This window comes from Cavia porcellus, unplaced genomic scaffold (assembly GCF_034190915.1).
Source record: "Cavia porcellus strain 051 isolate PalLab524CR breed Dunkin Hartley unplaced genomic scaffold, mCavPor4.1 scaffold_9, whole genome shotgun sequence".
NCBI classification, from domain to species: domain Eukaryota; kingdom Metazoa; phylum Chordata; class Mammalia; order Rodentia; family Caviidae; genus Cavia; species Cavia porcellus.
In genome coordinates, this window is record NW_026947492.1 from 32,340,857 (window position 1) to 32,367,333 (window position 26,477).

Here is a 26,477-nt window from a genome sequence, read left to right on the forward strand (position 1 = left end):
ACTCTTTCCTTTCACCTGCATTTTCTTTCCTGTCCTTTTGCCATGTGACATACCCAATCACAATCATGCCTCTCTGTCTTTGTGCATCCTCTCCTCTCTGCCTTCCTGCTCCTTAGACTACCAAAAGCCTTGGTTATCAGCTCCAAGGCCAGTGGTGAGACCTTCCCACCATACTGAACAGACTTAATCACTGTTTCTATTGTAGAGCTGAGGACTTTCTGTGACCCTAACAGAAAGAACACTTATTTCTATAGATCTTGTAGTGTTCATCACATAGATATATATTAGCATATGTATTAGCAGTTAGGAAGGAATCTATTTGAATCATCTTATTCAATCCTTAGCAGTGAGGATATTGACTAATTAAAGTAAGAATAAATGAATGTTTATTCTTTCACATAACCAGCACCTATTGGATGTATGTTAGTTAATAGGCCCTGCTGTGGATGGATCTGGGAGATTAAAAAAAAATCTCACTCTTAAGGAATTATTTTCTATTGGATTAAAAAATCTTGGAAACAAGTCCAGAAATTAATTAGCAGGATACAATGGACTGAATGTAGCGTGTCTACAGATAAGACCTTTCAGAGGCGATTAAGACATGAAGGTGATGCATTCATGACAGTGTTAGTGACCCTACAGGAAAAGACAGGTGAGAAATGATAACCCTCCCGTCACCATGCGAGACACATTCAGTTGTCCACCTGCAACAAAGGATGAAAATTTTTACTCAAGCTCAACTTGGAGGCATTCTGAAGTTGAACTTCCCCATCTCCAAACCCATAAGAAATAAACTTCTGATCTTTATCAGACATGCAGTCTAAAATAATTTGCTCCAAAAGGATAAAATGACTAAGATGCAAGATGATTTAGGATAATGGTAAATCATTAAGAAAATAAAGCTACTGATATCAAAGTGAATGATAAGAGTAATTGGAAATAATCTAAATAATATATTCCCTTAAAGACAATTCTACGACCTCTGTATATCTGCATCACCCAGCAGTTTGATCAACATATACACTCTGATCATTCAAAAATCTTAGTCCAATAGAAAGTAGATTTGAACTTATAGTCCCTAAGATTCTTTCCATATATTAGACTTCGCTGTTGAGCATAAAGAATTGGACATAAGGTTTCAGTGTGAAACATTGGGCCTTCCCTCCCTGCCAAAAAAAACCATGTCTAAGTTGTATTCCAACTAATTCAAGGATCAGGACAACAATATTGTTCTGAATTTTCCTTATCCAATAGAAAAGAGGCAATAATTTATCCAACCTGAAAGTACTTTCTTCTTTGGCTTTGGAATTTATTGTACATTTTTGCCAGCAAAAATGACCTTTGTAATTATATTTGGCTTAGATTAATATGTAGTGAATTTAAATTCTCCAAGATCACAGCATGTGACAATACAAAATTATAGAAGGAGCAAGCAAAGCCAATCTAGCATTAAAATTTTGCTGTGCAGAGCCTATTGGTTTGCTCATAAAACTGCCAGTGAATATTGGTGCTGTAATGAAAGGTGAAAGTAAAATGTTAACTGATGATAATTAAAAGTGAGGAGGAATGTTTAAAGCCCATGAACACAAACTAATAGGATTCAAACCGTAGGTTCAGATCATTTAAAAACTGTCCTATTCAGAAAGAATCCTTCCAACCAGAATAAAAAGACTTTGTTTACTCTGGAGGATTGATGAAGATACATGGATCAAGCCACACATTTGTTCCCTGAAGGTCTGTCATACTGGTATTAACCAAAGTTTTATGACAGTATTGAGATCTTTTCCATGCACTTTTATTAGCTCTTATCGGGATGAGACCTGTGTATTTAGCACTGCACTGTAATAATGATTTTCCCTGACAGCAAGCCTGCTTTTGAGCTCTGAAACTCACAGAATTCTTTGATTAGTACCTACTTGAGTGCGAAGCCAAAAGATGAGCTGCAAGGTCAAGATTGTCCTGGTCTTACCTTTTGTCAGGAGAGTGATTTGGAAGGGTCGGATTACTACATTTTTGTACAGTTTACTACATAAATGCTTCTGAAAATCCTGTAAGCAAAGGATGAGGACAAAAAAGTTATTTTGCATTAACTGTTACTTCATTTAAATAGTTCTATAATAATAACATGGCTATTCAATGTTTTACATTCAGCGTAGCTCACAGCACCAAATTACAGTTATGGTGGGTCACGGCAGTGGTGAATGCATTTAGATTCAGTGCGAGATAAGCATGAGCATGTAGAGGGAAAACGTACCAACAGCATGAAGTCACCTCTTCAGGCCATGCTAATATTTTTAAGATAAATGAATAATTTTCTGAATTATTTATGGATGATCCCTTTAAAAAGATTTTCGCCTTTACTTTTTAAGTCTATCACTTGCTGAATAACATTGAATGAGTCATCTGCTTCCTAGCTTTGTCAAAGTTGTGTTTATTCTGATTCTATCATTTGGACTTCAAATGATATTTTCTCTCTAAAGTGAGATCGTACAAGTTTTAATTAGCAGTGGAATAATTTGAATTTATGGAGGTAATTTTAGATAAAGGACTTTAGTGACATGGAAACATCATGCTGTTTGTAATTTGTGTTTTCTCTAATATTAGTTTGATAATATAACAAGCTTTGGCCACGACAAGGAAAATATATTTATGTAGTGCCAGTCAAGTACAAAGAAAGTAGCGTTCTTGAGGTATAAATTTCAATACAGGGTCATGAAATTTGACAATGATACAAGATTTCTTTTCCAAGCTACAATTATAAAAACAAAACAAAACAAAAAATGTTCCCTTTATACCAGGCATTATACTAAATGCAAAGAAATGAACATCTAAATAATTTAAACCAATATTTCTTCTTTTTGTTTTAAGCTTTTAATTTTCCTGAGGTAGTAGAGTAGTTTCCTGAGTCATTCATTTTAGTTTGGTAGGATAGTCTGTAAAATCAACCTCACGATATCAAAAGATCAAATCGTTAATAATTTTGAGGCTCCTGGTGAACTGAATCAAAAGTTCTCTTTGAAATCCAATGAGGAGTTTATGAAAACCCAGAGTTAGTACGAATCAAGGGGGATGTTGTTTGTCTCATAAAAATATCCTTTATGAATGAAAGAGGAATAGTTCAACAAAGATGAAAGGACAGAGTCAGCCTCAGGTTCAGACAGCGGCAGAGCTTCAGAATAGCCAGGCCTACTCCCGTGAGGACAGGTTATTTAAGCATCCTATATCTCTGCTTCTTTGACTTGGAAAGCCACTGTGAAATTCTGAGATAATGTACAACAAAGGTTCCTTTGGTATTCACCATAAAATCTATGCTCCATGAGTAACAGTAAGTTGCCACACAACAAGCAGTTTTTTTGTGCTAAATACTACTTATAAAATTTAAATCTGAGCCTTGTTTCTTAACAACATATGACAGACTTTTGAGAATGTTTACTTATTTGATCTGTAGCAAATCTGATGGAAGTGGGCTTTAGCAGTTTAGTTTTCAGGGCAGCCCCTTGTTTAGACTCCGTGGTGTGACAAGAGAAGGTGTTAGTGAATCTTCTTCACATGTGTCTCTCCTCTCCAGGAACTTCATGTTTTCTCTAACTGTGGTGTACAAACAGTTGCGGTTTCCCATCCTTTTTTGTATTTGATTAGCTATTCCCCTGTCTATCTGAAAACACAACTTGATCCTTCTCTAACTCTTCAAAATTCTTCTCATGTTCCTCACTAAGTTAATGACATCTTCTCAGCTCCCAGGGGAACTGTTTTTGTTACCAACTGGATGAAGTAGATTAAGCTTTAACTTTCTAGTCTAATTTCAGTCTAAAGTGTTAATTTTTAAAAATCTCTTCTTCACTGTCCTTATGTATTTGTGTTTTCACATAATATTTAAAACTTTTTATTTTAAATACCTCCCCAGATTTCTGCTCTGTAACACTTTTCTCATAAAAATCAAACTATGCATACTAAGCTATTTTGAAAATCAAAATCTAAAATTATATATCTTTTCAAAACTATTCCAAATAAGGAATGCAGAGAATTAGAAAATGAGTTTCATTTCAACATGCCAAATTATACTTATAAACTATTTTAACATGTTGATAAATGGCTTAATAAATAGCTTAATAAATTATTTTGTTTAATGATGTATATTAATTTGTGTTAGTCTAAGGCAATGCCGAAAAAGCTTATAATTATTGAATGATATATCACAATATTTGCTGAATTGGAAAGAGCATGTGACTACAAGATGCATATTCATTAACTGAGTTCTAGTCCTGACTTTATGAATAATTAGTTTGGGGAACTGAATGATATATTTGGCTAAGTTTCCATTTTTCCAGGGAGATCATTGCATTCCCTAGATAAAATCAATCAATAAAGTACATATCACCAAAGACTTCCTACATAGATGGAGGAGACAAAATACACAAACTATCCACTCCTTTTGTTTAGGGAAGATCCTAGGAAGGAGCAGGAGGTAAAGAAGTTAACAGCTAAATGTATGCTAAATTCTTAGAACTAACAAGTAGCTATCTTTTCTCAGTAGAATAGGACATGGATTTTAAGAGATTTGTGTGAACTCACTTTAACAAAACACAAAAATGTAATCTTTCTAAGACAGACTGTTTTAACACATTTGAAATAATAACTCACTATTTATTTGTCCTATTTTAGCATTACCTCAAGTGATGTAAAAGGAAATTGTTTTCCATTAGCCTGTACCTTGAAAAAGCAAGCAGTCTAGCCAAGATATTTACATTATATAGCAAATAATATGACAAATACAGGTTCCGACCAATAAGAACAGATTCTGGCTTTTAACAGCTGAAATTATAACACATGAAACTGTACCAGAAACCAAATAAATTGGAAAATTTTTGTACAGAAACTCAACTATGAACTTGAGATGGAATAGAGAGCAAAAGAGGTCTCTGCCATTCAAATTGGAAAAAGAGATAAAGAAATATAAAACAATTTCACATGATCATTAATAATTTCATAAACAGGTTAAATTGTGTGACCAAAGGTATTGTAACTTGCATACTCAGTGGTGTTCTCCAAGGATTCAAGAGAAAACTTGAGCAAACAACAAAATGATGAGGAGCCGGCCTTTGGAATACTTGAAGAAGGCATATCCAGGCAGAAGTAACAGCAGCTGACTGAACCTAAAAGCTTGGGATGTTTGTTGAAGGACTCTCAGAAGGCCAGTGTAGCCAAAATGAAGTTAGTGGGAAATGTAGAGCAACAAATCAGAGAGGAATACTGGGAGATGGAATCACAGAGTCCAGATAGGGTCACAGCACTCAGTCAGACTTGACAAGTAATAAACACACTGGAAAGCTATTGGATGGTTTTAAGAAGAAGGTTGAAATGATTTGATTTTTTTTTTGTACTGAAAATCAAACTCAGGACCTTGTACTTGCAAGGCAGGTGTTGGTGGTAATTCTACTGGTTTTGTGGAATGTGAACTTTGAGAGAAAGAAACAAGGAGACTTGCTGATGTCTTGTCCTTGTGAGATTATAGTGGGAGAAATGAAAAATGATCACACTGAAGATATAATAAAAGGCAAAATCACTATTTTTCTCCCTGTGTTCAGATTTCTTTAAGGCTAAACCCTTGTCAGTCCAATATTTTATTTTTACAATGGATATTATTCCCTTTTATACGCTCATTTTAAATGTCACTCATAAATGATAGCAAATTTTTGAGGTAACAGAGAAGAAACTTGATGTCTTTAAAATGTCTTCCAATTATGTTACTCAAAGAGGATAAAGTTATATTGTATCAGGAATTTAGTGAAATACTTTATCATTTGTTTCTATCAGAGTTTCTGACTGGAATCTTACAAGCCAGAAATTACAGAAGCTAAAAGTTCTTTGTGTCTAGCTGTCTGCACAGAAAAGGGCCTTTACTCTTAGAAGAGATTAATGATACTTTTTTGCTATGTGTCTATGTAAGAAAATAAACTAGAGTCACCAAATCAAGTCTTGATATCCAGTCGAAATAACTATGAATGAGCTTCGAAGGACGTCCTCAGAGAGCTTTCACCAGCATTCTGCTTTGTGCCTTTTGCTGCTTGTCTGATAACTCCTTTGGTCAATGTTTCATCTTTTCTTCCCCAAGCAAATATTCTCAGAAACAGCTGTAATCATGTGAAAGTTCACCGCATAATTTCTCCTGGTTGTCCTAGTATTCCCAAAAGATTGATATATGACACAGAGCATACCATTTATCTTTCTGTGAACTGGTTTTCTAATTGTTAAAATGAGGAGACTGCACTAGATAATCCTAATCCTAATCCTACTCCTACTTGCAATTCCAATACTTTTCAATATATCTTTTTTTTAATATTTTTCCATGTCATCAACATAATGCTTATCAGCTTTGTTTGTTCTTGCTGCAACCCATGCAACCAGCAGAGTCATTTGAGAAAGGGATGGGAGGCTAGGAAAGAACTAGACACTACTAAAAGGAAAGCTGGGAATGGGTGGGACCTGACCTCTTTGACAAGGAGACACACTGACAACCCAGCATGGTCTGAGTATTTATACACAGTAAAAAAAGGAGGATACACACAATGGAATAAAAAATGCAAGGTCTTGGTGTTTTGCTGAGAACACTGAAATCAAAACATGCTCAGAGCTCTCTGTGCTGCAGTTAACAGGGAGGAGCACCAAGGCCAGACACCTGCTGGATGGGCTTTGCTGTAGTCCCAACAACTTGTTTACTAGGCTCACCTCTGGTGCCCCGTTTTCTCAGGACTGACCTTGCTCGGGCCTGACTGTGTGGTTGACCTCCAATCAAATGATCCCCGCAGTTATTTTTGTGTTGGTAATTCTCATAATCTATACCTCAAGTTCCTCTCTCATGATTTCCATTCTGATAAAGGAAACCTACGCATCTATATCTGTATGTGGTAGAAACTCTACAAACATACTACATCCAACATGACTTATCAACTTTACCTAGAAATTTGCTTATCTGTATATTTTTTCTGATATAGTCTGAACAGCTCCCTTCTTTTAAGTACTCTACTCCACTATTCTTGCAAGCAGTCATATATTTACCTTTAAAGATACAGTAGTATATATTGTTGGGGAAAAATACCAAACACTTGAAACTTAAAGGAGGATTTTATAGTTTTGGTGAGTTCAGCCCAGGGTTAGCTGGCTCTGAGGCAGAAATGGCATGAGAAGAGGACATGGAAGGGGAAATCTGCTCTACCCTATGGCATTCAAAAACAAGAGAGAGAAATGCACAGTATACACTTTGGAGGGGGGGAGCATTGCAGGGATAAAATTGATCAGCTATTTATAAATATGATGCATCACAAACATATACTAATAAATAAAAACAAATACACTCTTCCAGATCATTTCCCAGTGACCAACCTCCTGCAACCAGCTCCATCTTCTAACAACACATACAGTTATGAATTCATCAATGGAATCACTGATAGTATAGTACCCTCATAATCCAATCATGTTAAAAGCCTCATCTCTGAACATGTGAGACTTTGGGGAGATATTTTAGGTCTAAACAGTAAAAGAAAACTTTATTCAATGTTATCTTCTTATAGAACATTTTCCCAGTCTACTTATACACCCAATACAATTTCCTACAATCCTTCGTGTTATTCTAATTAGGCTGATATCAGAGTACCTGCTGGAGTTTATTGAACCTGTTTATTTATGTCTTTGCTTTTGAACTACCTGAGAATCCAGATAGTTTATTTCCTTGTAGGTCATCCTCAGTATAGAAAGTACACTATCATATAGAAAAATATTAACAAAGAGTAAATGAATAAGTGAAAAATGAATACATGAATAAGATTGTATAAGTGAATAAGACTGTATGGTCTAAGAATTGGTCAAGTCTCTATCTTATTTGGTGTTATGGTTTGGATAGTGTTTGAGTGTGACCCTCAAGGACTCAAGTAGTGGGAGCTTGGTCACTACTAGTATAGTACTCTTAAGAGATGGGAGAACCTCCTATAGGAGTGCCAAGTAGGAGTCACAAAGTCAGTGAGGGTCCTCCCCTCTCTAGATTCCCATTTCAACACATGATCTCTCCCTCTAACATGGGCTACTGTGATGTTATCTGCCAGGGGCTGTCATTAGAGAGGATGCTAATTGTTTGGCTACTTTGTCACTCTCACAATTATCTTTCCCCTGACACTTTTCCTGAGGTTCCCTGTTAGAGTCAAGAACAAATATTGGAAGTTAGTTTATATATCAAAAGATTGTCAATATTGTATACTAACTCAGTAGACATGGTACAGAAGCTAGTTTGAAGCAAATAACCATCAATAATGATAACTGTTATCCTTAATAAGGTACCTTAATAAATGTAAGTTAAAATAACATAATGAATACATCCATTTCTCAAAGACAGCCCTATAATTTAAGCACTCCATACTAGCCTATCAAAGATGAAGAAGAGAAGGACTAGAGAGGTTAATGAGGTGTCTGAGGTCACATTCCACTAGACGGCCTTGTTAAAATTTGAACTTCTATGCATTTTCTACTGAAAATCTTAAAATAATTGTTCATCTCATGAATGAGAAATTCTTGAGGTAAGATACTTAGGACCGATACGATCTGTTCAAGAAGTATGTAGCCCTATTTCTGTTATCACTTAGGCAGAAGAAGATTCAAAAGGCTAAGGTGTTAAAATTGCACATAATGAATTGACCACAGGATTCACTGGCTCACAGGATTTTTCTTTGCCTTCTAGGAAGACTTCCAACCTGCAGCAGCCTCTCAAACCAATTGGGAATCAGTCACAAGCTCTACCTCAGTAAGTAATTTATTACTCTGTTGCTAGCAAAAGAAACGGATGGAATAGCTAAGGTCAACCCCGGAAGGATTTAAACTACATTAAAGACCTGTGACTTAACCTAAAGCCGAATCCCAAACAGGATATGTTCCTCTATTTCTTTCAGGTTACAGTGGACTGTATCAGACGCTCTTTTTGGCCTCTCTTTAAGAAAGGTTTTTAGGAAAGGTTTTGCTGACAGATGATTTTTTAGGAACTTGCATGGACAATGTTTTAAATTTTGTCAGTTTGAAAGAAGAGAATTCTAACAAAAGGATTGTTTGGTCATATCAAACTGGTCAATGACCTTAGTTCAAGTGGGCAGCTTCAAAATAGCTTTCTGAATATTCTGGGAGATATTGTTAACCTTTTTATGTTCAAGGTTATTTTCAAAATTGAAAAATCCCAGTATTTACAGTAATGTAACTTAAATGCAAATCAGTCATGGGCGGTATTCTATTTGACTTAGATATAAAACAATTCAGCCTGAAGCTGGAAAATGGTTCATGTCTACACTTTTTTCTCCAAATTTAGCAATTTCTCAATACTCTGTCTCATTGGATAGAAATATTCTGTCATTTTGGATAGAAATAGCAGGTCCTGTTTTTGCCAATCTTACATGTAGCACTTATGTAGCAATAAAACACGAGGTAATAAATGTAGGTGTGCCTAGAAAAGAAATCACATCCATGATCTTAAACTGGATCCATGCAGCAAAGTTCAGTTTGATCTTTTTTCTTCAAAAGTGTCATACTGTCTTTTGTCTCTGGGGAAGTTTCAAAAATTTCACCATGTAGCAGAATTTTGTCTGCTATGGAAAAAACCTATGGGTTTTTTTTTGACTAGAAATTTTGGAAGTTTCAGACCTTAATCAGTTAACTCCTCTGCTTTGGGCCTGGAGCCAAACAGTACTTTATGGCAAGGAGTCTGTGGCAAAGGAAAACTACCCATCTAATATCAGAAAGCAAAAGGGAGGTAGAAGAGGGGACCAGGTACCTAGAAACTCCTTCAGTGTCATGGCCCCATGATCCAAGGACCTTCCGTTAGTCGCCACCCTCTGAGGGCTCTCCCACCACCAAATATGCACCACCCTGGGGACCAAGTCTTTACATTTGAGCCTTGAAGGGACATTTAAGTTCCACACAGTTGCACGGGTCCTTTCAAACAGAGAGCCTCTCATATCTGTTTGGAGTAGCTGAGGGAGTTCAGCCTCAGGACCATACCCACCAGAGACAAGATTTCTGGTTTGAATTCTGAGAAGAGGCATTGGTTAGCCCTCTTTGAAGAACAGGACAGTTGCTTTGCTCAACATTCTACTCTCTACAAACCTTCTGGAATAGGATCATGGATCATCTTACATACCATTTACTTCTTTGCAAGCATACTTTGTTTTTGGTGAATGCAGTTTATAGTATAAACTATTATAAATTATTATCAAAGTACTTCAGTTAACATTAGAGTTGATTTCTATAAATATATAGCAAAATATAAGCGAGATCAAATTTGTAGTGCAGCTCATCTTTCCCTCAAAAATAGATTTAAAAAAATTGACTTCAGAAATGAGTATTCTCAGGGGATTATTAGGATGATTATACCTAATCACTCAGAGAGAGTTTTCTTCACTATTATCATTATATCTATCAAACACTCAGAATCAAAACTTGCAAGCATTAAAGCCCATACATAAAGACAATCGCTTATTTTACCTATGGTTTGGATTTTTCTTCAGCTTGATATCAGAAAATAATAGACTTTTCCCTCCATCTCTGGGCCTGAGTGCCCCTCCAGAGCTTTTACTTAGAAATGTTTGGCTACACTCTCCATTCCAGGCACTGTTTAGGGCCACCCAGGAAATTCCTTGCAACACTTTCTCTAGACCTATTGCAAGAAGCTTTCACCCATGTGAGAATGGCTTGATTAATCTTCCTGCTTTTATCTCAGTAAAATGGGAAGAGTTTTATTCCAAAGCTGTACCATGCTGTCATACTCCTAAATTTGTTTAAGCTCATTTCATTATTTTAGATCTTAGATGTGCATTATTGTGATACAAGGTTAATTATAAATTGTCTGTTGAATATGAGCCAGGTAAGACATACAAGTTGAATAGGAACTTGAATTTACAGTACTGAGTTATCAGTATTATCTAGCATTTGATGTCAAGAGAAATGTGAAGGAGATGATGTACATCATTTAGGATTCATTTCATATCACCCACGCACAAATATACACACACTATTAAGAAAGTGTTGATATATACAGATGACAACCGTGTCCTATCAACAAGATGATGGTTGGGGGTGTCATTATTATGGCTTTAACTATTAACAAATCCCTATACTCTTCAGTAATGTAGGATGAGTATCATGTAACTAGGTGAATGATTACCTGGGTCCACCTGTACAGGCATAGAATAGTCTCATACTTAGGGTCTGAAAGTAACATGGCAGATGAAGGTTGGTCCGGGATGAAGATGTCTACTTATTTTGTCAGAGCTGACTAAACATTAAATGTGTAGTTTCTCTAAATGAAAAAGACTTTTTGGCTCAGAATATTCCTCGTCTATCTCATGCCTCCAGTCTTACCCTCCAACTTGTGTCTTTCCCTTACTTCCTTTCCCTGTGTATTTGAAAATTGCTCTTGAGTTACTGAAATCATACATCACATGCCTTCATTTTCCTAAAGAGAGAGCATTCCTCTGAGAACAAGTGACCATGTAATCACTTACTGAACTGACTTTGAACCTTGATTGGTTAAAGAGAGAAAACACGGCCTGAAAGTGATAATTTTTGACTTTTTATGTCTGAGACTACATTTTATTTCTTGATAGGATGCTGCAGTTAAGTTTTAGAAAATCAAGTTTGCATTAATTTCCATTTTCCCTTAGTGATACGAGTTATTCGCCTTTGGGGGATCTTATTTGTTTGGCAGTTTCTTTAAAGACATTTAGAAATCATTGGAGGCTGTGTGCTCTCTATTTCCTTGTTAATGGGTCATGAATTTTTACAGAGATGTTTAAATCATGGCTCATTTACCTCTAGATTGTACAAAGGTTAGTGAGGTAAGTGCTTGGAAACCTTATGTGGGGATGTTTTATTTCTATGGCAAAATGCATAATCTTTTGCAGTCTCCCGGTGATGACATGTGCCTTCTTTAAAGAGTACTTATTTTAATGGCAATTGGGACATTTTTTAAACATGGTTCCCATGTGAATTTTGTACTCTGAAGTCAAGAGAGCCTGTTTCATGGCTAGTTACTCTTGATGACAGTAAATAGGTTGGTTAAAGTGTCAAATTTTATCAAAATGTCTCCAGAGTTGAGTTCAACCACTGCTCATACAATATCTGCAATACTAGATGACCTGTTAGGGAGAGTTTGGAGGGTAGGTGTGGGAAGATGGTATAAATTATTAAAACTTTATTGGGAGGATTCAGAATTTTAATTATTACTTTTATTAGTTGAAATGTGGATGATTTGGGACCTTGAGGCAAGAAATCAAGTGAGTTGGTTTTAATATTTCCACCCAGCCTATCTCTTTGTAAATTATTATAATTTAGATAAACTGAGAGTTTTATGATCTACTTTTTTTTGGATTCCAAAACCATGAATGACTATCTCTTACCAATTAATCATTCTTACTATGAATATGACAGGTCAATGGCAGCTTGTGTTTCCATGCTGTTTAAATATATGCTGCATAAAGCAGAAGCTGGCCTGCGTTCCATCCATATAGCTATATGACTACTGTGTTTTACAGCAATGACTTTTTCTGAGTACACTGAGCTGTGTGTCCCTCTTAGGGCGTCTCCTTTCGCTCTCCATCGGTGACGAATTCTGCTCTCGCTGCCGATGCGCTGGACAAAACAGTTGCAGAATTTGACACTGTGGAAGATCTGCTCAAGCACTTCAATCCAGAATCGTGGCAGGAAGATCTCGAGAATCTGTATTTGGACACCGCTCATTACCGAGGCAGGTCATACCATGACCGGAAGTCAAAAGGTAAGAAATGAAAATTTGGAGGTTCTTCCTAAGTAAATAGCATTAATAACTACAAAAGAGAGATTTAGTAATGCAACATAACTGATTTATTTAAATAAGATAATCACGATCAATCCATTATCTATTCTGTTATTCTATTTTTTGCTCTAGTTGTGTAGTTTCTATAAAAATAAGAAAGATTTCCTCCAAACATCTTCCATAGTTTGGAGATCTTACAAAAACATGTGGACTACTTTCCTGTTTCTGGATAGATTAGCCCTTATTAGTCCTAGTTTTACAACAGAGGCAACCAAATCAGAGGAGGTAGACAGCTAGCCAAAAGCAGCATGGCTTCTGGCCTCCAGGAACAGGGTGCTGTGTGTCTTCCGTGCCTCTCTGACTGGTGAGAGGGTTGACTTCAGCTGGGGTTAGCAGTGCTGACAGGAAACAGCTGTTAACAGCCAAAATTCTGCTGGGAGGTCTCCATTCTACACATTTGTTATTCATTCTATAAAGTGTTTAGCAAGGACTACAGTGCCTGGATAGTGCACATGTTTGGGAGGTAAATATGCCAAAGGAGGCAAAAAGAACATAAGGAATAATGGAGAGATGTGAGCGGGCACGGGTTCTATTGGAAGTTACAAGAAATGGAATCAGGGGAGAAGAGAGATCAATGTTCAGGCAGAGAGAGCACTGTGAGTGAAAACAGTTAAAAACTAAATATATCCTATTCACACATCTGAGTGATGTGATCTTAGGATGAGAATGTTTATTTAAATGTGCAACTTTGCAACATATAATTACCTGTGATTGGGTAAAAGTATAATTTCTATTTGGTAAGATTTGTTATTAAAATTTTCTCTATTAGGTCTCATACGACTGGCTTGCAGCGCACAGAGGAGAAGGTATCCAGCTAAGATACAGTGTAGATCCCACACTTTGTAATTATCAAGGGTATTTTTAAGAACTGAACCTGGGCTGCTTTAGCACAACCAGTAGAACATTTGGGTCAAAATGATTCATTAGGACATTCCTGCCTGAGCTTTTTGCTTATGGCTTAGGTCATAAATCCTACATACTTAAAATGCACAGCTACAGGAGGCTAAGAGTCCGAAGGGACCCTAATTTTTGGAGATAAGCCACGTGACCACCACTGACTCACAAACTGAACCTTCTTAGGGCTCAGACTAGATTCAGTTCAAAGGAGAAACTGCTTTTCTGTCAGCCATTGCCATATCTGGAGTTTCTAAAGCATCTATTTGGGGAAAAAAAAGTAAAATACTCACCTGTTTTAAAAAGTACGGTCACATTATTAAAAACTGGACAAACAAGTGATAAAATCTCAAACATCTCAGTCTCTTCAGCTATCCAACAGGCAATGCTTCTTCCCACCTCTCTTCTGGATGAAAATATTAAAATTAAACTGTTAAGTAATAAATTAAGTAAATATCAAACATTAAAATTTAAAAATCTATACTTAAATCTATACTTTTCCCAGGTAATTATGCTACGTTAGAGGGAAGAGGCCCAAATTCAGACCCTGAACCTTAGAAGTTTTGTGATTGTTTTATCATCTCTGAACCTTTCTTAGTCTTCTTGTTGCTGATACGTTTAAAAGCACCTATATCTGGAGACAGTTCAAGGCTCCTCAAGAATCCCTGCTCTGGGACACATGTTGGAGCATTTGCATGCAACTGTGCCACTTTAGAATTCTCAGCTATGTTTTTATCACTGCTGTGGTGAAACCTTCCTTGTTTTTGGTCTGTCTCTGTGACACCACACCCCCAGCAAAACTGGGCATACTTGCAATGCCACTACATTGTATGACCTATTACTTCACTGTTACTCTACCTTTGTGTTTCTCTAAGGGAATATATGACCCCAGGGCCTCCTAAAGGTCTTAAATTTGGATGAATATTTAATCATGTGAAGAACATTGGAAAATTTACAGATACCTAGTTCCACCCAAGACACTGTGACTCAGAATCACTGAGGGTTGAGACAGGGATACTGATATTGTTTGTGGATCTTTGAGGCCTCTGGGGTTTAGACAAAGTACATTCTGTATCTTCAGGACTTAGCACAAGTTTCTTTTATATTTTTTGGATACCGGGGATTGAACTCAAGACCTTGCACTAGGGAGGCATTTATGCCACTGAGCAAAATGCCCAGCCCTGGCACAGTTTCTTACAAATTCAGAATATTCAGTTAATTTTTTGAAGAATTGAAGACATTAATCCAACACTAGTTTGTATATTAGTTTAGACATTTTATTTCATTCTTCGTGTATATGTGTGTGAGTGTGGTACTGGAAACTGGCCTCAGGGTGTTGTTCAAAGGAGGTGGGCTCTCTACCATTAGCTACATCCCCAACCCAAACCTGAATCCCAAACACTAAGGAGTGTAGCTTTCCTAAGAATACGTCTTGGTTATTGAATTAACCTTGCAAGTATATTCAAAGTGACATTCTACTTAATGTTTGTGACAGAGTAAACACCATCTCTCTCCCGTCTGGCTTAGATTGCATTTCTTAAAGTTTTGTTTAAAAGAGCCCAGAGGCAGATTCCTAGCGTTTTATTTAACTCTGCCAAGTCACCAATGTTCCCAGACTTGTGTAAATGTGCTGATTTAACTGTTTATCATTCCACTGATGCTGAACCACCTGATGTACCACAAAAGCAAGGGAAGTCAGGCTTACTATTTCAGCTGACATTTTCTGCTTTTAGAATTTAAAAGCACACACTTAAGGCTTATATTCTGATGCTTAAGGGAAGGCACAATGAATACAGAGTGAAGACAGAGGCAGGTGAGGACAAATGAAGCCTACTAGGTATCAAGTAAAATGTTAATTTCACAGATTCTCCAAAATGTTCCTTAATATCCATATAATACTATCTTTATTATATTATATAGAAGCATACTTGTCACTTATTAGTCTATTGACTATCCTTTTTTCTAATTTATACATGCAGACCAAAAATAATGTTTTTCATGACTGCCAAAAAAAGAGAGATTTCAAGAAGCCACTTGAATCTGAACATACAAAACACAGGGTTTCATAAACTTTGAAATAAAATACAAACACATGAGGGGGAGAATTTAATAAACCAGAAGTGGTTATGAGTTTTTTAATTAAATTTTGTATTTTGCTTCTACTTTTTCTTTGGTGGAAGACAGAGCAGGTGTTAGTGGGTTTTCAGTTCTTTTCAAGAAGATTTTGGAAAATTAGAAACAAGCAGTCGGGGAAGTTTAGGAGAGGAGCGAGACAGATGGCAGGATTAAAGCCAGAATTCAATGCTTAAATTCTACTTTTTTTAATTCACAAGTAATAGATAAGCTCAAACTTGTCTGAAAAACCTTCTGGACTGAAGATAATATACCACGTTAATATGTCCAATTTTCAACTTCCTAGAGGGTAATGGAGAAATGGGAGTATGTATAATTGAAATCTGTAGATAACTACAGTTTTTCTAAAACCCAGTTTTTGCCAATAATTTCAACCTCATGCTTTCAACATCAAAGACACCCAAATGTTATATACTTTCTAAGTTCAAGTTTCACGTATTTTTTCTAATGGCTATTCCAATGAGTATAGCAAATTTGTATAAAATGAGATAAAATTATGTAAATGTTCCTGTTAGAAGCCTTATAATTACTGCCTAAATTATTTCATGACCTCCGTAGTTTAACTGAAACTAAGCTATGATTCAGTTAAAAGTTCCACCTGTGAACATAGGGTCAGTGAGTATTTCTTCAAGCTTATAGCATACGATGCAACATTTACAAATTAAGTCATAATAAGCCTGGGGCGTTATGAGACTGGACTTTGCACTAGAGGTGATTTACAGTGAGTAACATTCTGAGTGGGGTTTATTCCTTTGCTTTTTCAAGGAGGACTTGATTTTCCACATGATAGTGTGCTTGCCATAGAAAAATCCAAGTTGTAATGACAAAGGAAGGGTGCTAGTTTTTATTGTTATGATTAAAGTATAAACTAAGCTATGTAACTCCAAGTTAGTAGCTTTGAACTATTAATAAAACTACATTTTTAGGTACACAGGCCCAAATTCACATGCATTCATCTTTAAAAAATCAGTATTGAAATGGTGATAGTAACTACCTTAATAATAAATAACTGCACCCATGAGATTTAAATATGTGATTTTTTGTGTGCTGGAGATTGAGCTTAAATATGTGATTTTTATAGATACTAAATGATTAAATGTTGAAACTTTGTAACAGTTACTAGCCCATTTTAGATTATCTAATACCAGTTGTTATTTTTTATACAACATTTTGCTCTGAGATCTAAAACACTTGACTCTGATTTGCAAACCATTTGTAGCTAAATAACTGATTTAAGTAATTTGGGGAGAAATAACAACAGACATAATATTAAGGTATTTGAATTTTTGTCTGAATTCTGACGGGTCAGAATATCTTTATTTTAAAGAAATACTCATTATGTATTGATGTTTCTTTGTCACACCATGGCATGTCTACCAGGACGATACAAGTTTTGCTTTTTCAAAAAAGTATTTAAAATATAGGAAATAATTTCAAAATATGTTAAGAAATGCACTGTATTTTAGAAACTGAATGCTCAGTGCTCAGACTTTTCTTTCTTTGCTTATTTGATACCTTGTTGAGAATTCTAAAGAAGACCTTTACTAGCATCAGTGGTGAATTAATAGGTCAGATTTGAGCTACCAATACTCTGTAGCTACCTTCCTGTAAGTTAAATAAACATGGACAAGAGAAGACGAACTTGCAATGATTTTATTTTTTAAGTTTCTACCACTGAGAGTAGTTAACTTCATGAGACTTCTTGAACCCTGTGTTATGCACCAAATTTTACAGTAAATTAAGTAGAAGTAGAGAAAAAGGAAAAATTCTGTGGTAGGAATGTCACTAGGCTGGCTCTGGGGTTCCCCGAGGCTGAAGTAAGGACCTAATCCCCACTTCTAGAGTAAGTTTCTAGGTTCACTGATTCCCATTGATACAGGGGAAATAAATGTATTCCCCAACCTGCTAGATGTCAGATACCCTAAAGTTGTTCCCAAAATCAAAAAGTGGATTTTAAGGAACAACAGATGTTAAGAATAGAAAAACTTTATTGAGAAGAGAGAGCTCCTGAGAGATGGGAGAGGACCCAAAAGTAGGTTGCCACCAAGCCCACTTTTCAAAGGAAGTTGTATAGAGAAAAATCATGAGGTGGGTACATTGTATGTCAAAACTATGATCAGTCAGTAAGACTACAAGCCTAGCCAGTTAGGCAATATGGATCTGATGGGGAAGCTGGTTATGTAATAAGTGCATATGGAAAGAATAGAGACCAATTTTCTTATTTCTTGGGGAAGCATGTAAGCCTGGTCATTTTGCCTTTATTTTGAGGCCTGACCTCCAGAAAATGCACCGTTGACAACAGATGTAATGTGTTCTCATGGTCTGCACTGACTACCCAAGGGTATGGCCCTATCTGGCTGCCTAGTACATTTCTATCTAACTTAACTGTCCATAATAATGTCACAGAGAAAAAATTTTAAGTACATGTCAGTAAGAGGCAAGAGAAAAGTGTGTTAGACAAAAATACAGGTGCACTCAAGAGGGGAATGTGTTTGCTTAGAGAAACGAGACTTACTGTCAGCTGGAGTTGAGTACATTTTAGGAGTGTTTTTAAGATGAGTGATCTAGAAGGTGTACTCTCTGCCAGGTTACAACCTACAGTATCCACATGTTTGAGGTTGAAATCTGTCATTCACCAATATTGCTGCTTCCTGAGGATGGAAGAAGCATAGTCTACAGGTGTAAAGAATAGGTGTGAAGCCTGGATTTTCCGGCTTAGTGTACCTTTAAGAGCCTTCTGATTTTCTGGGGATTCTTAGAAGAGAAAAAAAGTTTTGAGTAACTTTTGTGTCTTGAAGTTGCAATTTTTCTTAAAAGTAAAATTTTAAAATCTCAATTTCCTTGTCTCTTTTCTACGTAGTTTTTATTTCTTCTATCCTACCTCAGAAAGACCACAGGTTTTGGAGTGAACTGAACTTGAAAAAACACTCTGACTCAAATCTTAGACTCCTGATGCTCTATTTTCTGCATTTTGTAAGATGGCTTTAATTCTAACCACTTTGAAAACTTATGTTGATATTACGTATTGCTAGATTACCTAACAACTAGTAGACCTTCAAAAAATTATAGCTACTATTACTACTTGAACTTCTTAGAGAGTTCTAAGAGCACCATGATATGCCTCTGAACTCCAGTCTCTTCCCTGTAGGATTCTGAGATAATCATCAGTACTCCAGACAGCCTCACTTGCAATAGTGTCGTATTTAAGTATCTGTATATTGGTACACTCATGAAAGTTTTTTTAAAAAATCATCAAGTACTAAACTCTTATAGGATACTACTTACCCCAAATCTTTTTCTGCACTGTTTTGCTTACTGTATGTTTCCTCTGCTAAGCTTTCCACTGTTTTTCCTTAGACTTTAGCCACCATTTACGAGCCCTCTGATTTGTAAGTGTTCCAAATCCCCACTTCCTCGGTTTGTCAGCACACATTAACAAAAGCCATGTTTCTGTTTATTTTGCCGTATGGTGTCCATGGTTTCTATCAGGGCACACATTTAAATGCTTGAAGAAAATCTCAGCAAAGGGAACAGTGTTCAGTTGTTTTCCTTCCTACTGTCAAGGCCAACTTCTTTCTCCTAGATGAGAGACTGTCTACCTTTGTGGCTGTCCTAATCCCATTCTCATCATCAGAGGTATTTCTCTTACCTAGGCTTATTATTCAAATACAAATTAATAAGAAAACCCTTCTGATGGTGGTAAGCTGTCAGTGTCTAATTAAGCAGTGGTTACTCTGTCAAGGTAAGCACACATGCCTTATATATTCTCTGCCAAGTTTTCTCTGCAAGGCTTTGGTAAACCCTTTTGTTTTGTGCCAACTGGAGGTGGAGAGACTCAGCCCTGATGCCAGAACACACACTTCTGCAGAACTGCTGGTGCTGAGAGATGTGACTCATGCCCTGTGTCTACTTGCAAAAGACAGGGTTCAGTCCCTTTAAATTAACCTGAACACACATGATTCTTGCTCTCCGGTCTTTACATCAAGGTAGCTATGACTTTCTTTTCCATAGTGGTCACTGATTGGATCTCAGCTACTTCTGGTTGCAGCTGACCTGACCTCATTTATCTGCTTTACCTACTGCAACAACAGCATAGGCATACCTACTGAGAGAGAAGATGGACCCGTGCTTCAAACACTCTAAACTCATTCAGTCTGAATACATTTCTCAGCAGGCGGTTACTATTATTTCCATCTTACACAATAAAAGAAACAAATTCAGAAAGGTTCTGTGACAACTTGAAAGTAGGGTGCTGTGATACAAACCTGGCTTTGGTGGTTGTACAGCCCATGCTGTGGGCAATCCAATGATGTGTAGCATTTAGACACCCATAGTCTTAAAGGCAAGAAAGAAAGATATTTATAAATCTTGATTCTTCATCATTTCTTTTCTTTCTTATTTTTCACTTCATTGATGTGCTACAGATGTTCCTCCAGGTCCTGACCTCCAAGGGTTCAGAGACTTGCCTTATTTTGGTGTTACCTACCTTAATGCCTAATTCAGTGCCTTGCAGATACTTCAGTTACCCACTGATTTTCCAGCAGATAGCTGTTAAATGCCTAGTACACGTCCAGGGATTTTAGACAAGTTGCTTGACTCCTCTGTGTCTAAGTGTCCAGATCTTCAGCATGGAAAAATATAATGTCCAAAATGAAGATTAACAAATAAATACAGATGATTACAAATAAATACAAAATAAAAAACAAATATGAAAGATTAACAAATAACATACAAATACAAAATAACAAGTAAATACAAAAGATTAACAAATAAATACAAAATAAAACAAATGAGACTTAAACTTCTAAAAGCATCTTATACCGTTTTCTGGGCACATAGTAGGTGCTCAGCAAACTTCCATTCCCGCATTGTTTTACAACTTTTTAAAACTTGAAAATCAGCAATTATGTCATCAGGAGCCTTTTGACATGAGTTATTTTCTAAGTACAAATGGTAAATATTTCAATTCTTTGGATTAAACCAACAAATACAGTGCTGAAATTTAGTATATTGCATGATTTTAGGTTTAAATGTGCTGAAATTCCCTCGCTAAATGCTGTAAAATGCTGTATTATTAAATATTATTAATATTACTAAAATAATAAATGCTGTAAATGTCATTGTTTCCAGATTTACTTACACATCCAAAATTGAAGTTGAACTATGAAAATGGTTTTCACAATTATGTCCTGATTTACTGAAGCGGAAATCTTAAAATCACAGTGAGATTGTAAAGATGAACAAACTCCTCCTGGAGCATTAGTGAAGCTTATAAAAAGCTGAGAATCCCTGTTCACATGGTACACAACAAGGGACAATTATTCACATATTCTTTTCCCTTCCTACTCCTACCCCAAGCACCATAAATCTAGTGTTGCAACTACGTACTTAGCACTTTGTATAACAGATGGTGGTACCAGTCTCGTGGGCCAAGGGCATGTTCTTTATCACCTTAAAGTATGTATCTGAGAGCCAGCCTTCTGAAAACCACTTTCCACACTAATTTCATTACTTCTAGGTTTCCTGGCTCTCAATGTTAGTTATTGTCAGGCAGCATGGTTCATCCATGGTACAGCTGTCTCTAGAACTCTAGTATGCCCACACTAGCCTAACACATTTGCACTTACAACATACTCAAAGGTAGATTAGAAATAAAAGCCATTCGGCATATAATATGGTACTCTGAACTCCCTGTAAAGAAAACTTGAAATAACAATCCTTTTTCATAAGAAAAATTGAAAGCATTCAGTAGTTTGATTCTTTCAGAGAGCAGTTATTGAATACCTATTCTTTGCAAAGAACTCTTGTACCAAGGTAATATCTGTTTCTTTTCACAGTTGTCTGCTTCTAATTGATGAAATCAATTTTTTTCTTTCCTCTTTTTTTTCTTTCTTTTGTATCAGGACCTTGTGATTGCCAAGCAGGCACTGTGCTACTAAGCCATGTCCCTAGGAAAATCAAATGGTTTTAAAAAAGGCAGGCTTAAGTGATTTGTTCCTTGTCCTACCATTAAGAGAAAAGAAATGGGAGAAGAGGATAAGAGATTCAGTAGACAGATGGTTTACTTAAATCTTCAAAGGTTCAGTTTCCTCAACTGTAAAAGGAGGGTAATGGGGCTGTGTAACTCTTAGCATTTGTGAAGATTTCCTATAATTGTCTATGTGAAAAACTTCATAGTTCCTACATACTTAATGTAACGGTTGAGATCCACAAGACCTGGTTGAGTCTCCTTCCTCCATACCCAATCCCTTCTCTATACTAATTCCACCCCAGAATTATGACTGCAGCCCAAAAAAACTGTGACCAGGCTACAGTCTGAGGCCAGGTGGCACAGAAGAGTTTCTCATGTGCTGAGCCACTTCCTGCTTTGGACCAACATGGCCAGAGAAAGTCTTTGGGGACATTAAGCCTCTCCTCTTCTAAAGAACTGTCAGCACAAAACCTGAAAATCTTAGCTGATCTTGCAAATTCATGAAAACATAAGCCTCAAATTCAAAGGAACAGCCAAATGAGTCCAGCCATACCTTGGTTTATGAAGTTAATTGTTTCTACAGTTCTGGTCGCAAACCAAATTGGATGAGAATTGAATCAAATTCAATCATTAGGCTCAGTGTTGACCTTATGCAGAAATTTGATTCAGTGCTACTGTATTATAACATTATGTACACTGGGGTGAAATAAGGGAAGTTAGATGAAATTAATGAGCCTTTGAATTAAAATTGGAATATCCTTTGTGCTCTGTAATGTTCAGCTATGGAAAGTAATGCAAGAATAGAAAAGGCTGATTTTCTCCCATGATTCGTACCACTTTGTATGCCAATCCTTTCAAGAAGCTCATACCAAGGGCCTCCTGCCAACCAGCATGCCAGGAGCTTGCTCAGCCTCTGCCTGCCTCCCTGCTCCGCTGCACTGTCTCATCTGTCTTCTTTGACTGGAAGCTCAATATCCTTGGAGAAAGTCTGCAGTCATGCCTTGTAGTTATTTGCATCCAGTCAGAAGAACCTTTTAGTTCTAGTTCTAACTTGAGTGCTTCAGTGGTTTTAATCCCCTGATAAGTAGGGCAGCGGGATTCTACAGCAGTCACACTCGGGCTTAGTCACATCAGTGGACTGATGCATAAAACTGACAGCATTTTAAATCTTTTCATGGCAGGTGAGAAAGAAGTCACTGGTGCTCCTCAGTGAAATGGATGTACAAAGTGAGGAGGGTGGTTTGAAGGGAAATAAGGCACATATCCTTGTTCTGGAGGATACCGTGAGATTTTCCTAAATTCACATAGCAAAGCATGCTGCAGTTCGGCTTAGATCTCTCTTGGAGATTGGGATATAGCCCCGTCTTCAGTTTCATATCCTTTGCAAAGCTTGACAGCACCCTAGCAATGCTGGTAGTTTTCTTTCAACCAGTGGTTTGAAAAGCCTTAATTCTATTTTTAGCATTTATAATTCACTTTGTTTAAATAATGCCGACTTCAAATGTGTGGTGTGGAGCAACTAAGCATTACAAATATGTGATGCCTATCAGGAAGATGAACTAAAGAAAAAACTTGGGGCCGGCACCTCCTTCCTGCCCCCTCTGTCTTCACATGTGTCATGATACCTTCCTGCTAATTGCACCTCTGTATTCTGCATGTTAGACAAATACATTCTAGCCATCATAGGCAGCAGATTTGGCTCTCTGCATCAGCCCGGCCTGCAAGCCCAGTAATGCACAGGACAGCATCAGTATTTATCTCAAGGTGACACTTGTAATGGATGATTGCTGCACTTCTTAATCCATTTATGTAATCCTTTCTGCTTTGCTTGCAGTTATTTTCAGGGCTTTAGCAGCAATAAAATGGTTCCTTTCCCAAGACAGAGTTCATTCAATTTAAATCTGGATTGATTGTAGCTAAACTTATGACATGTCTTTACAAAGGAAGAAAAAACAGCAATAAATTATTCACAGTGATTAGCATTTATTCAGTCCCCACAGTGTCCGGAGTTTAGCTTTTAGCAGCTAGGTATAAATCCCTGCCCTTGAAAATCAGAGCATACTTATACATCTGAAAATACACTCAGGATAGGACATCAACCCAGCTGCCATTTAATTTCCTATTCAAAGGGTCATTTAGCCACACAGCTGGTCTCTTTCTTACTCTCAGTGAAATTTTCTGACTTTATGGGGTTAATGGATACTTAGGTCACACCTGTGCCTTCCATCCTTCAGTTATCCTCTGAGGCATTTTACTAATGTCATCCTTGGCCTTTGATCTCTGCCCCCAAAGACCACTCCTTCTTAAGCAGTTTTGGTTTAAACTTACTGGGCTGTAGCCCAGGACGAATGTGGTATCTGGCCAGCATTTGTGGTGTTTCTCTTGTGGTGGCTTAGCTGGTACACACAGAGCTGCAGCAAGATTTGCAGACAAAAGAGCTTTCTTCCGCTGACATTCTGGTGAGAAGATACTTGTGATGTGCACAACAGTCAGGATCTGAATCTCAAATGGATGGATGATGGAGTGGATTTGGAGAGCACTATTTAAAATACAATTACATATTGCAACACTACATGTTTAATTCAAGCAAAATTTTATTACTTACATTTTAAAGATTATTAAGGCAATTCATAGTAGTCCCAAAACCATACCCCTGGAAAATCATTTATATAGAAAAATGACTGAAAGCAAAATAGGAAGGAAGATCTAATTATCTTTTTATTTTAACCATTGACTTTAAAAGAAAACAAATGACGAAATCAAATGAAACAAGAAATAATAACACCTACCACTAATTACCTGGCATGTTCTATTCAACCTTTCAAATATGTATATGTTATAGATGAAAAAGCAGAGGTTCAGGGTCATTCAGTAACTTTCCACTCAAAGAAGGCACAATATGATGATAAAGCTGTAGTTTTACTGCAGAGCCCAAGCACTTAACCACTATGCTATACTGCCATCTAGGACCCAGTGCACAAATATGCACGTATTCACAAGAATATCGTTTCCTTCAACATTTTGGCAACCTTTGGCTTTAAAATAAAACCAAAATCTTTTGCTTCCTCCCATTAAGTTCTAATAATTCTATTGCCATGTATACACATTACAGAGCTCATTCCTAATGTGTCCTCAGTATATCTCACAGTATAGTTAAGTAATGACTTAGAGTCAGGATTTACTTAGAAACAAGAAATAATTTATTTTGTAGTTTTAAACAAAAAGGCATTTATTTTAAGTTGTCAAATTTTCATTTTTTTCATCTGAGAAGAAACTGTTCTGTTAAAAAAAAAAAAGAAATTTGAGTCACACACAGATTTTAGTCAAGCTTTTGTCTTGTTTTGTTGTTGGTTTTGGAAAGTAGAAAGGATCACAGAGAAATTAGATCTTCCACTATAAGTACCCAAAGACAGACTCACTCCTGAGTTGATATCGTCCTTACAGAATCTCCCCACTTCACCCCCTGAATAGAACCCATGCTGAGGCTTTTACTTTCCATTGCGTGTTTGCTTACACAGTGTTTATGTTTGCCCACAGTTGACCTGGACAAGCTCAATGAGGATGCCAAACGTTACAGCTGCACCCCACGGAATTACTCAGTCAACCTAAGAGAGGAGCTAAAGCTCTCCAGTGTGGTCTTCTTCCCCCGATGCCTCCTGGTGCAGCGCTGTGGGGGAAACTGTGGCTGTGGAATTGCCAATGGGAAGTCCTGCACATGCAGCTCAGGGAAAACTGTGAAAAAGTACCATGAGGTATGTACGTCACTCTCAAATTTCTTTTCCTGTGGCTGCGTTTAGTGATTTCCTGACTGAGTCATTTCTATAACCTAGAGGAAGCTAGAAGACAGCGCCACTGAATGTGTTGCTGATTGGTGCTGAAATTTTTCCCAGGCTAAGTTTGCCAAGTCAGGTGCCTTGGAAAGCACTAATTCCATCCTGCAAAAAGGAACTCCTTTTTCTACTTCACAAAATATATCATTTGGTTTGAAAATAACTTTTTAGAGTAGATAATCACATGTACACTACAATCACTTCAGAGAATACTTGGCCTCCACGTCGAAGGGTGATAGTAACCATTGATAGGAGATGACTAGGTTTTTGTAATTAAAGTGCGAAGTGCTAAACGCATTCAGTTACATTATTAAGCAATTAAACATGTAAACACAGAAAATATAAATTGTCAGAGACCTTTTAATTCTCTAAATATAAAAATATTTATTTTTCTAACATGCTTGTTTTTCCTAAATAGTGCTGGGGGAAATACTGTCACACCAAAAGCTAAGGCAAACATAAAAGTTACTAAAAAAACGTTAAGAACAGTAATATTTAATAATAGCAAACCCAAATGAGTATGACTGGATGCTTCTACAGCAGCAGTTTAACAGTAGTACAGTAAAGCCGAGGGCATGGGTATTCTTTTACTAGGTGAATAAACAAGGCCTACCAGGACCAGAAGGTTGACCGATAAAACATAGTCAGAAAATCACAAAGCTGGGATCAGAACTCCTCAACTGCTGCCAGTCTGTATTCTTGTCCCTAGTGATCCTGGCTATCTCTGAGGATAAAAGAAACAGGAGAATTAAAAGACATTGACAACAGC

At 36.8% G+C, this 26,477-nt stretch overlaps 1 protein-coding gene across 2 annotated transcripts in view; it reads left to right on the top strand.

The window, feature by feature from the left end:
• Positions 1-26,477, top strand: part of Pdgfd (platelet derived growth factor D) — a 220,852-nt gene that overhangs the window by 183,696 nt on the left and 10,679 nt on the right. For both annotated transcript variants that reach the window (XM_003472837.5, XM_003472838.5), the window contains exons 4-6: positions 8,726-8,788; positions 12,604-12,802; positions 25,416-25,630. In XM_003472837.5, the coding sequence (XP_003472885.2) occupies positions 8,726-8,788; positions 12,604-12,802; positions 25,416-25,630 (477 nt within the window). The remainder of the gene's footprint in view (positions 1-8,725; positions 8,789-12,603; positions 12,803-25,415; positions 25,631-26,477) is intronic.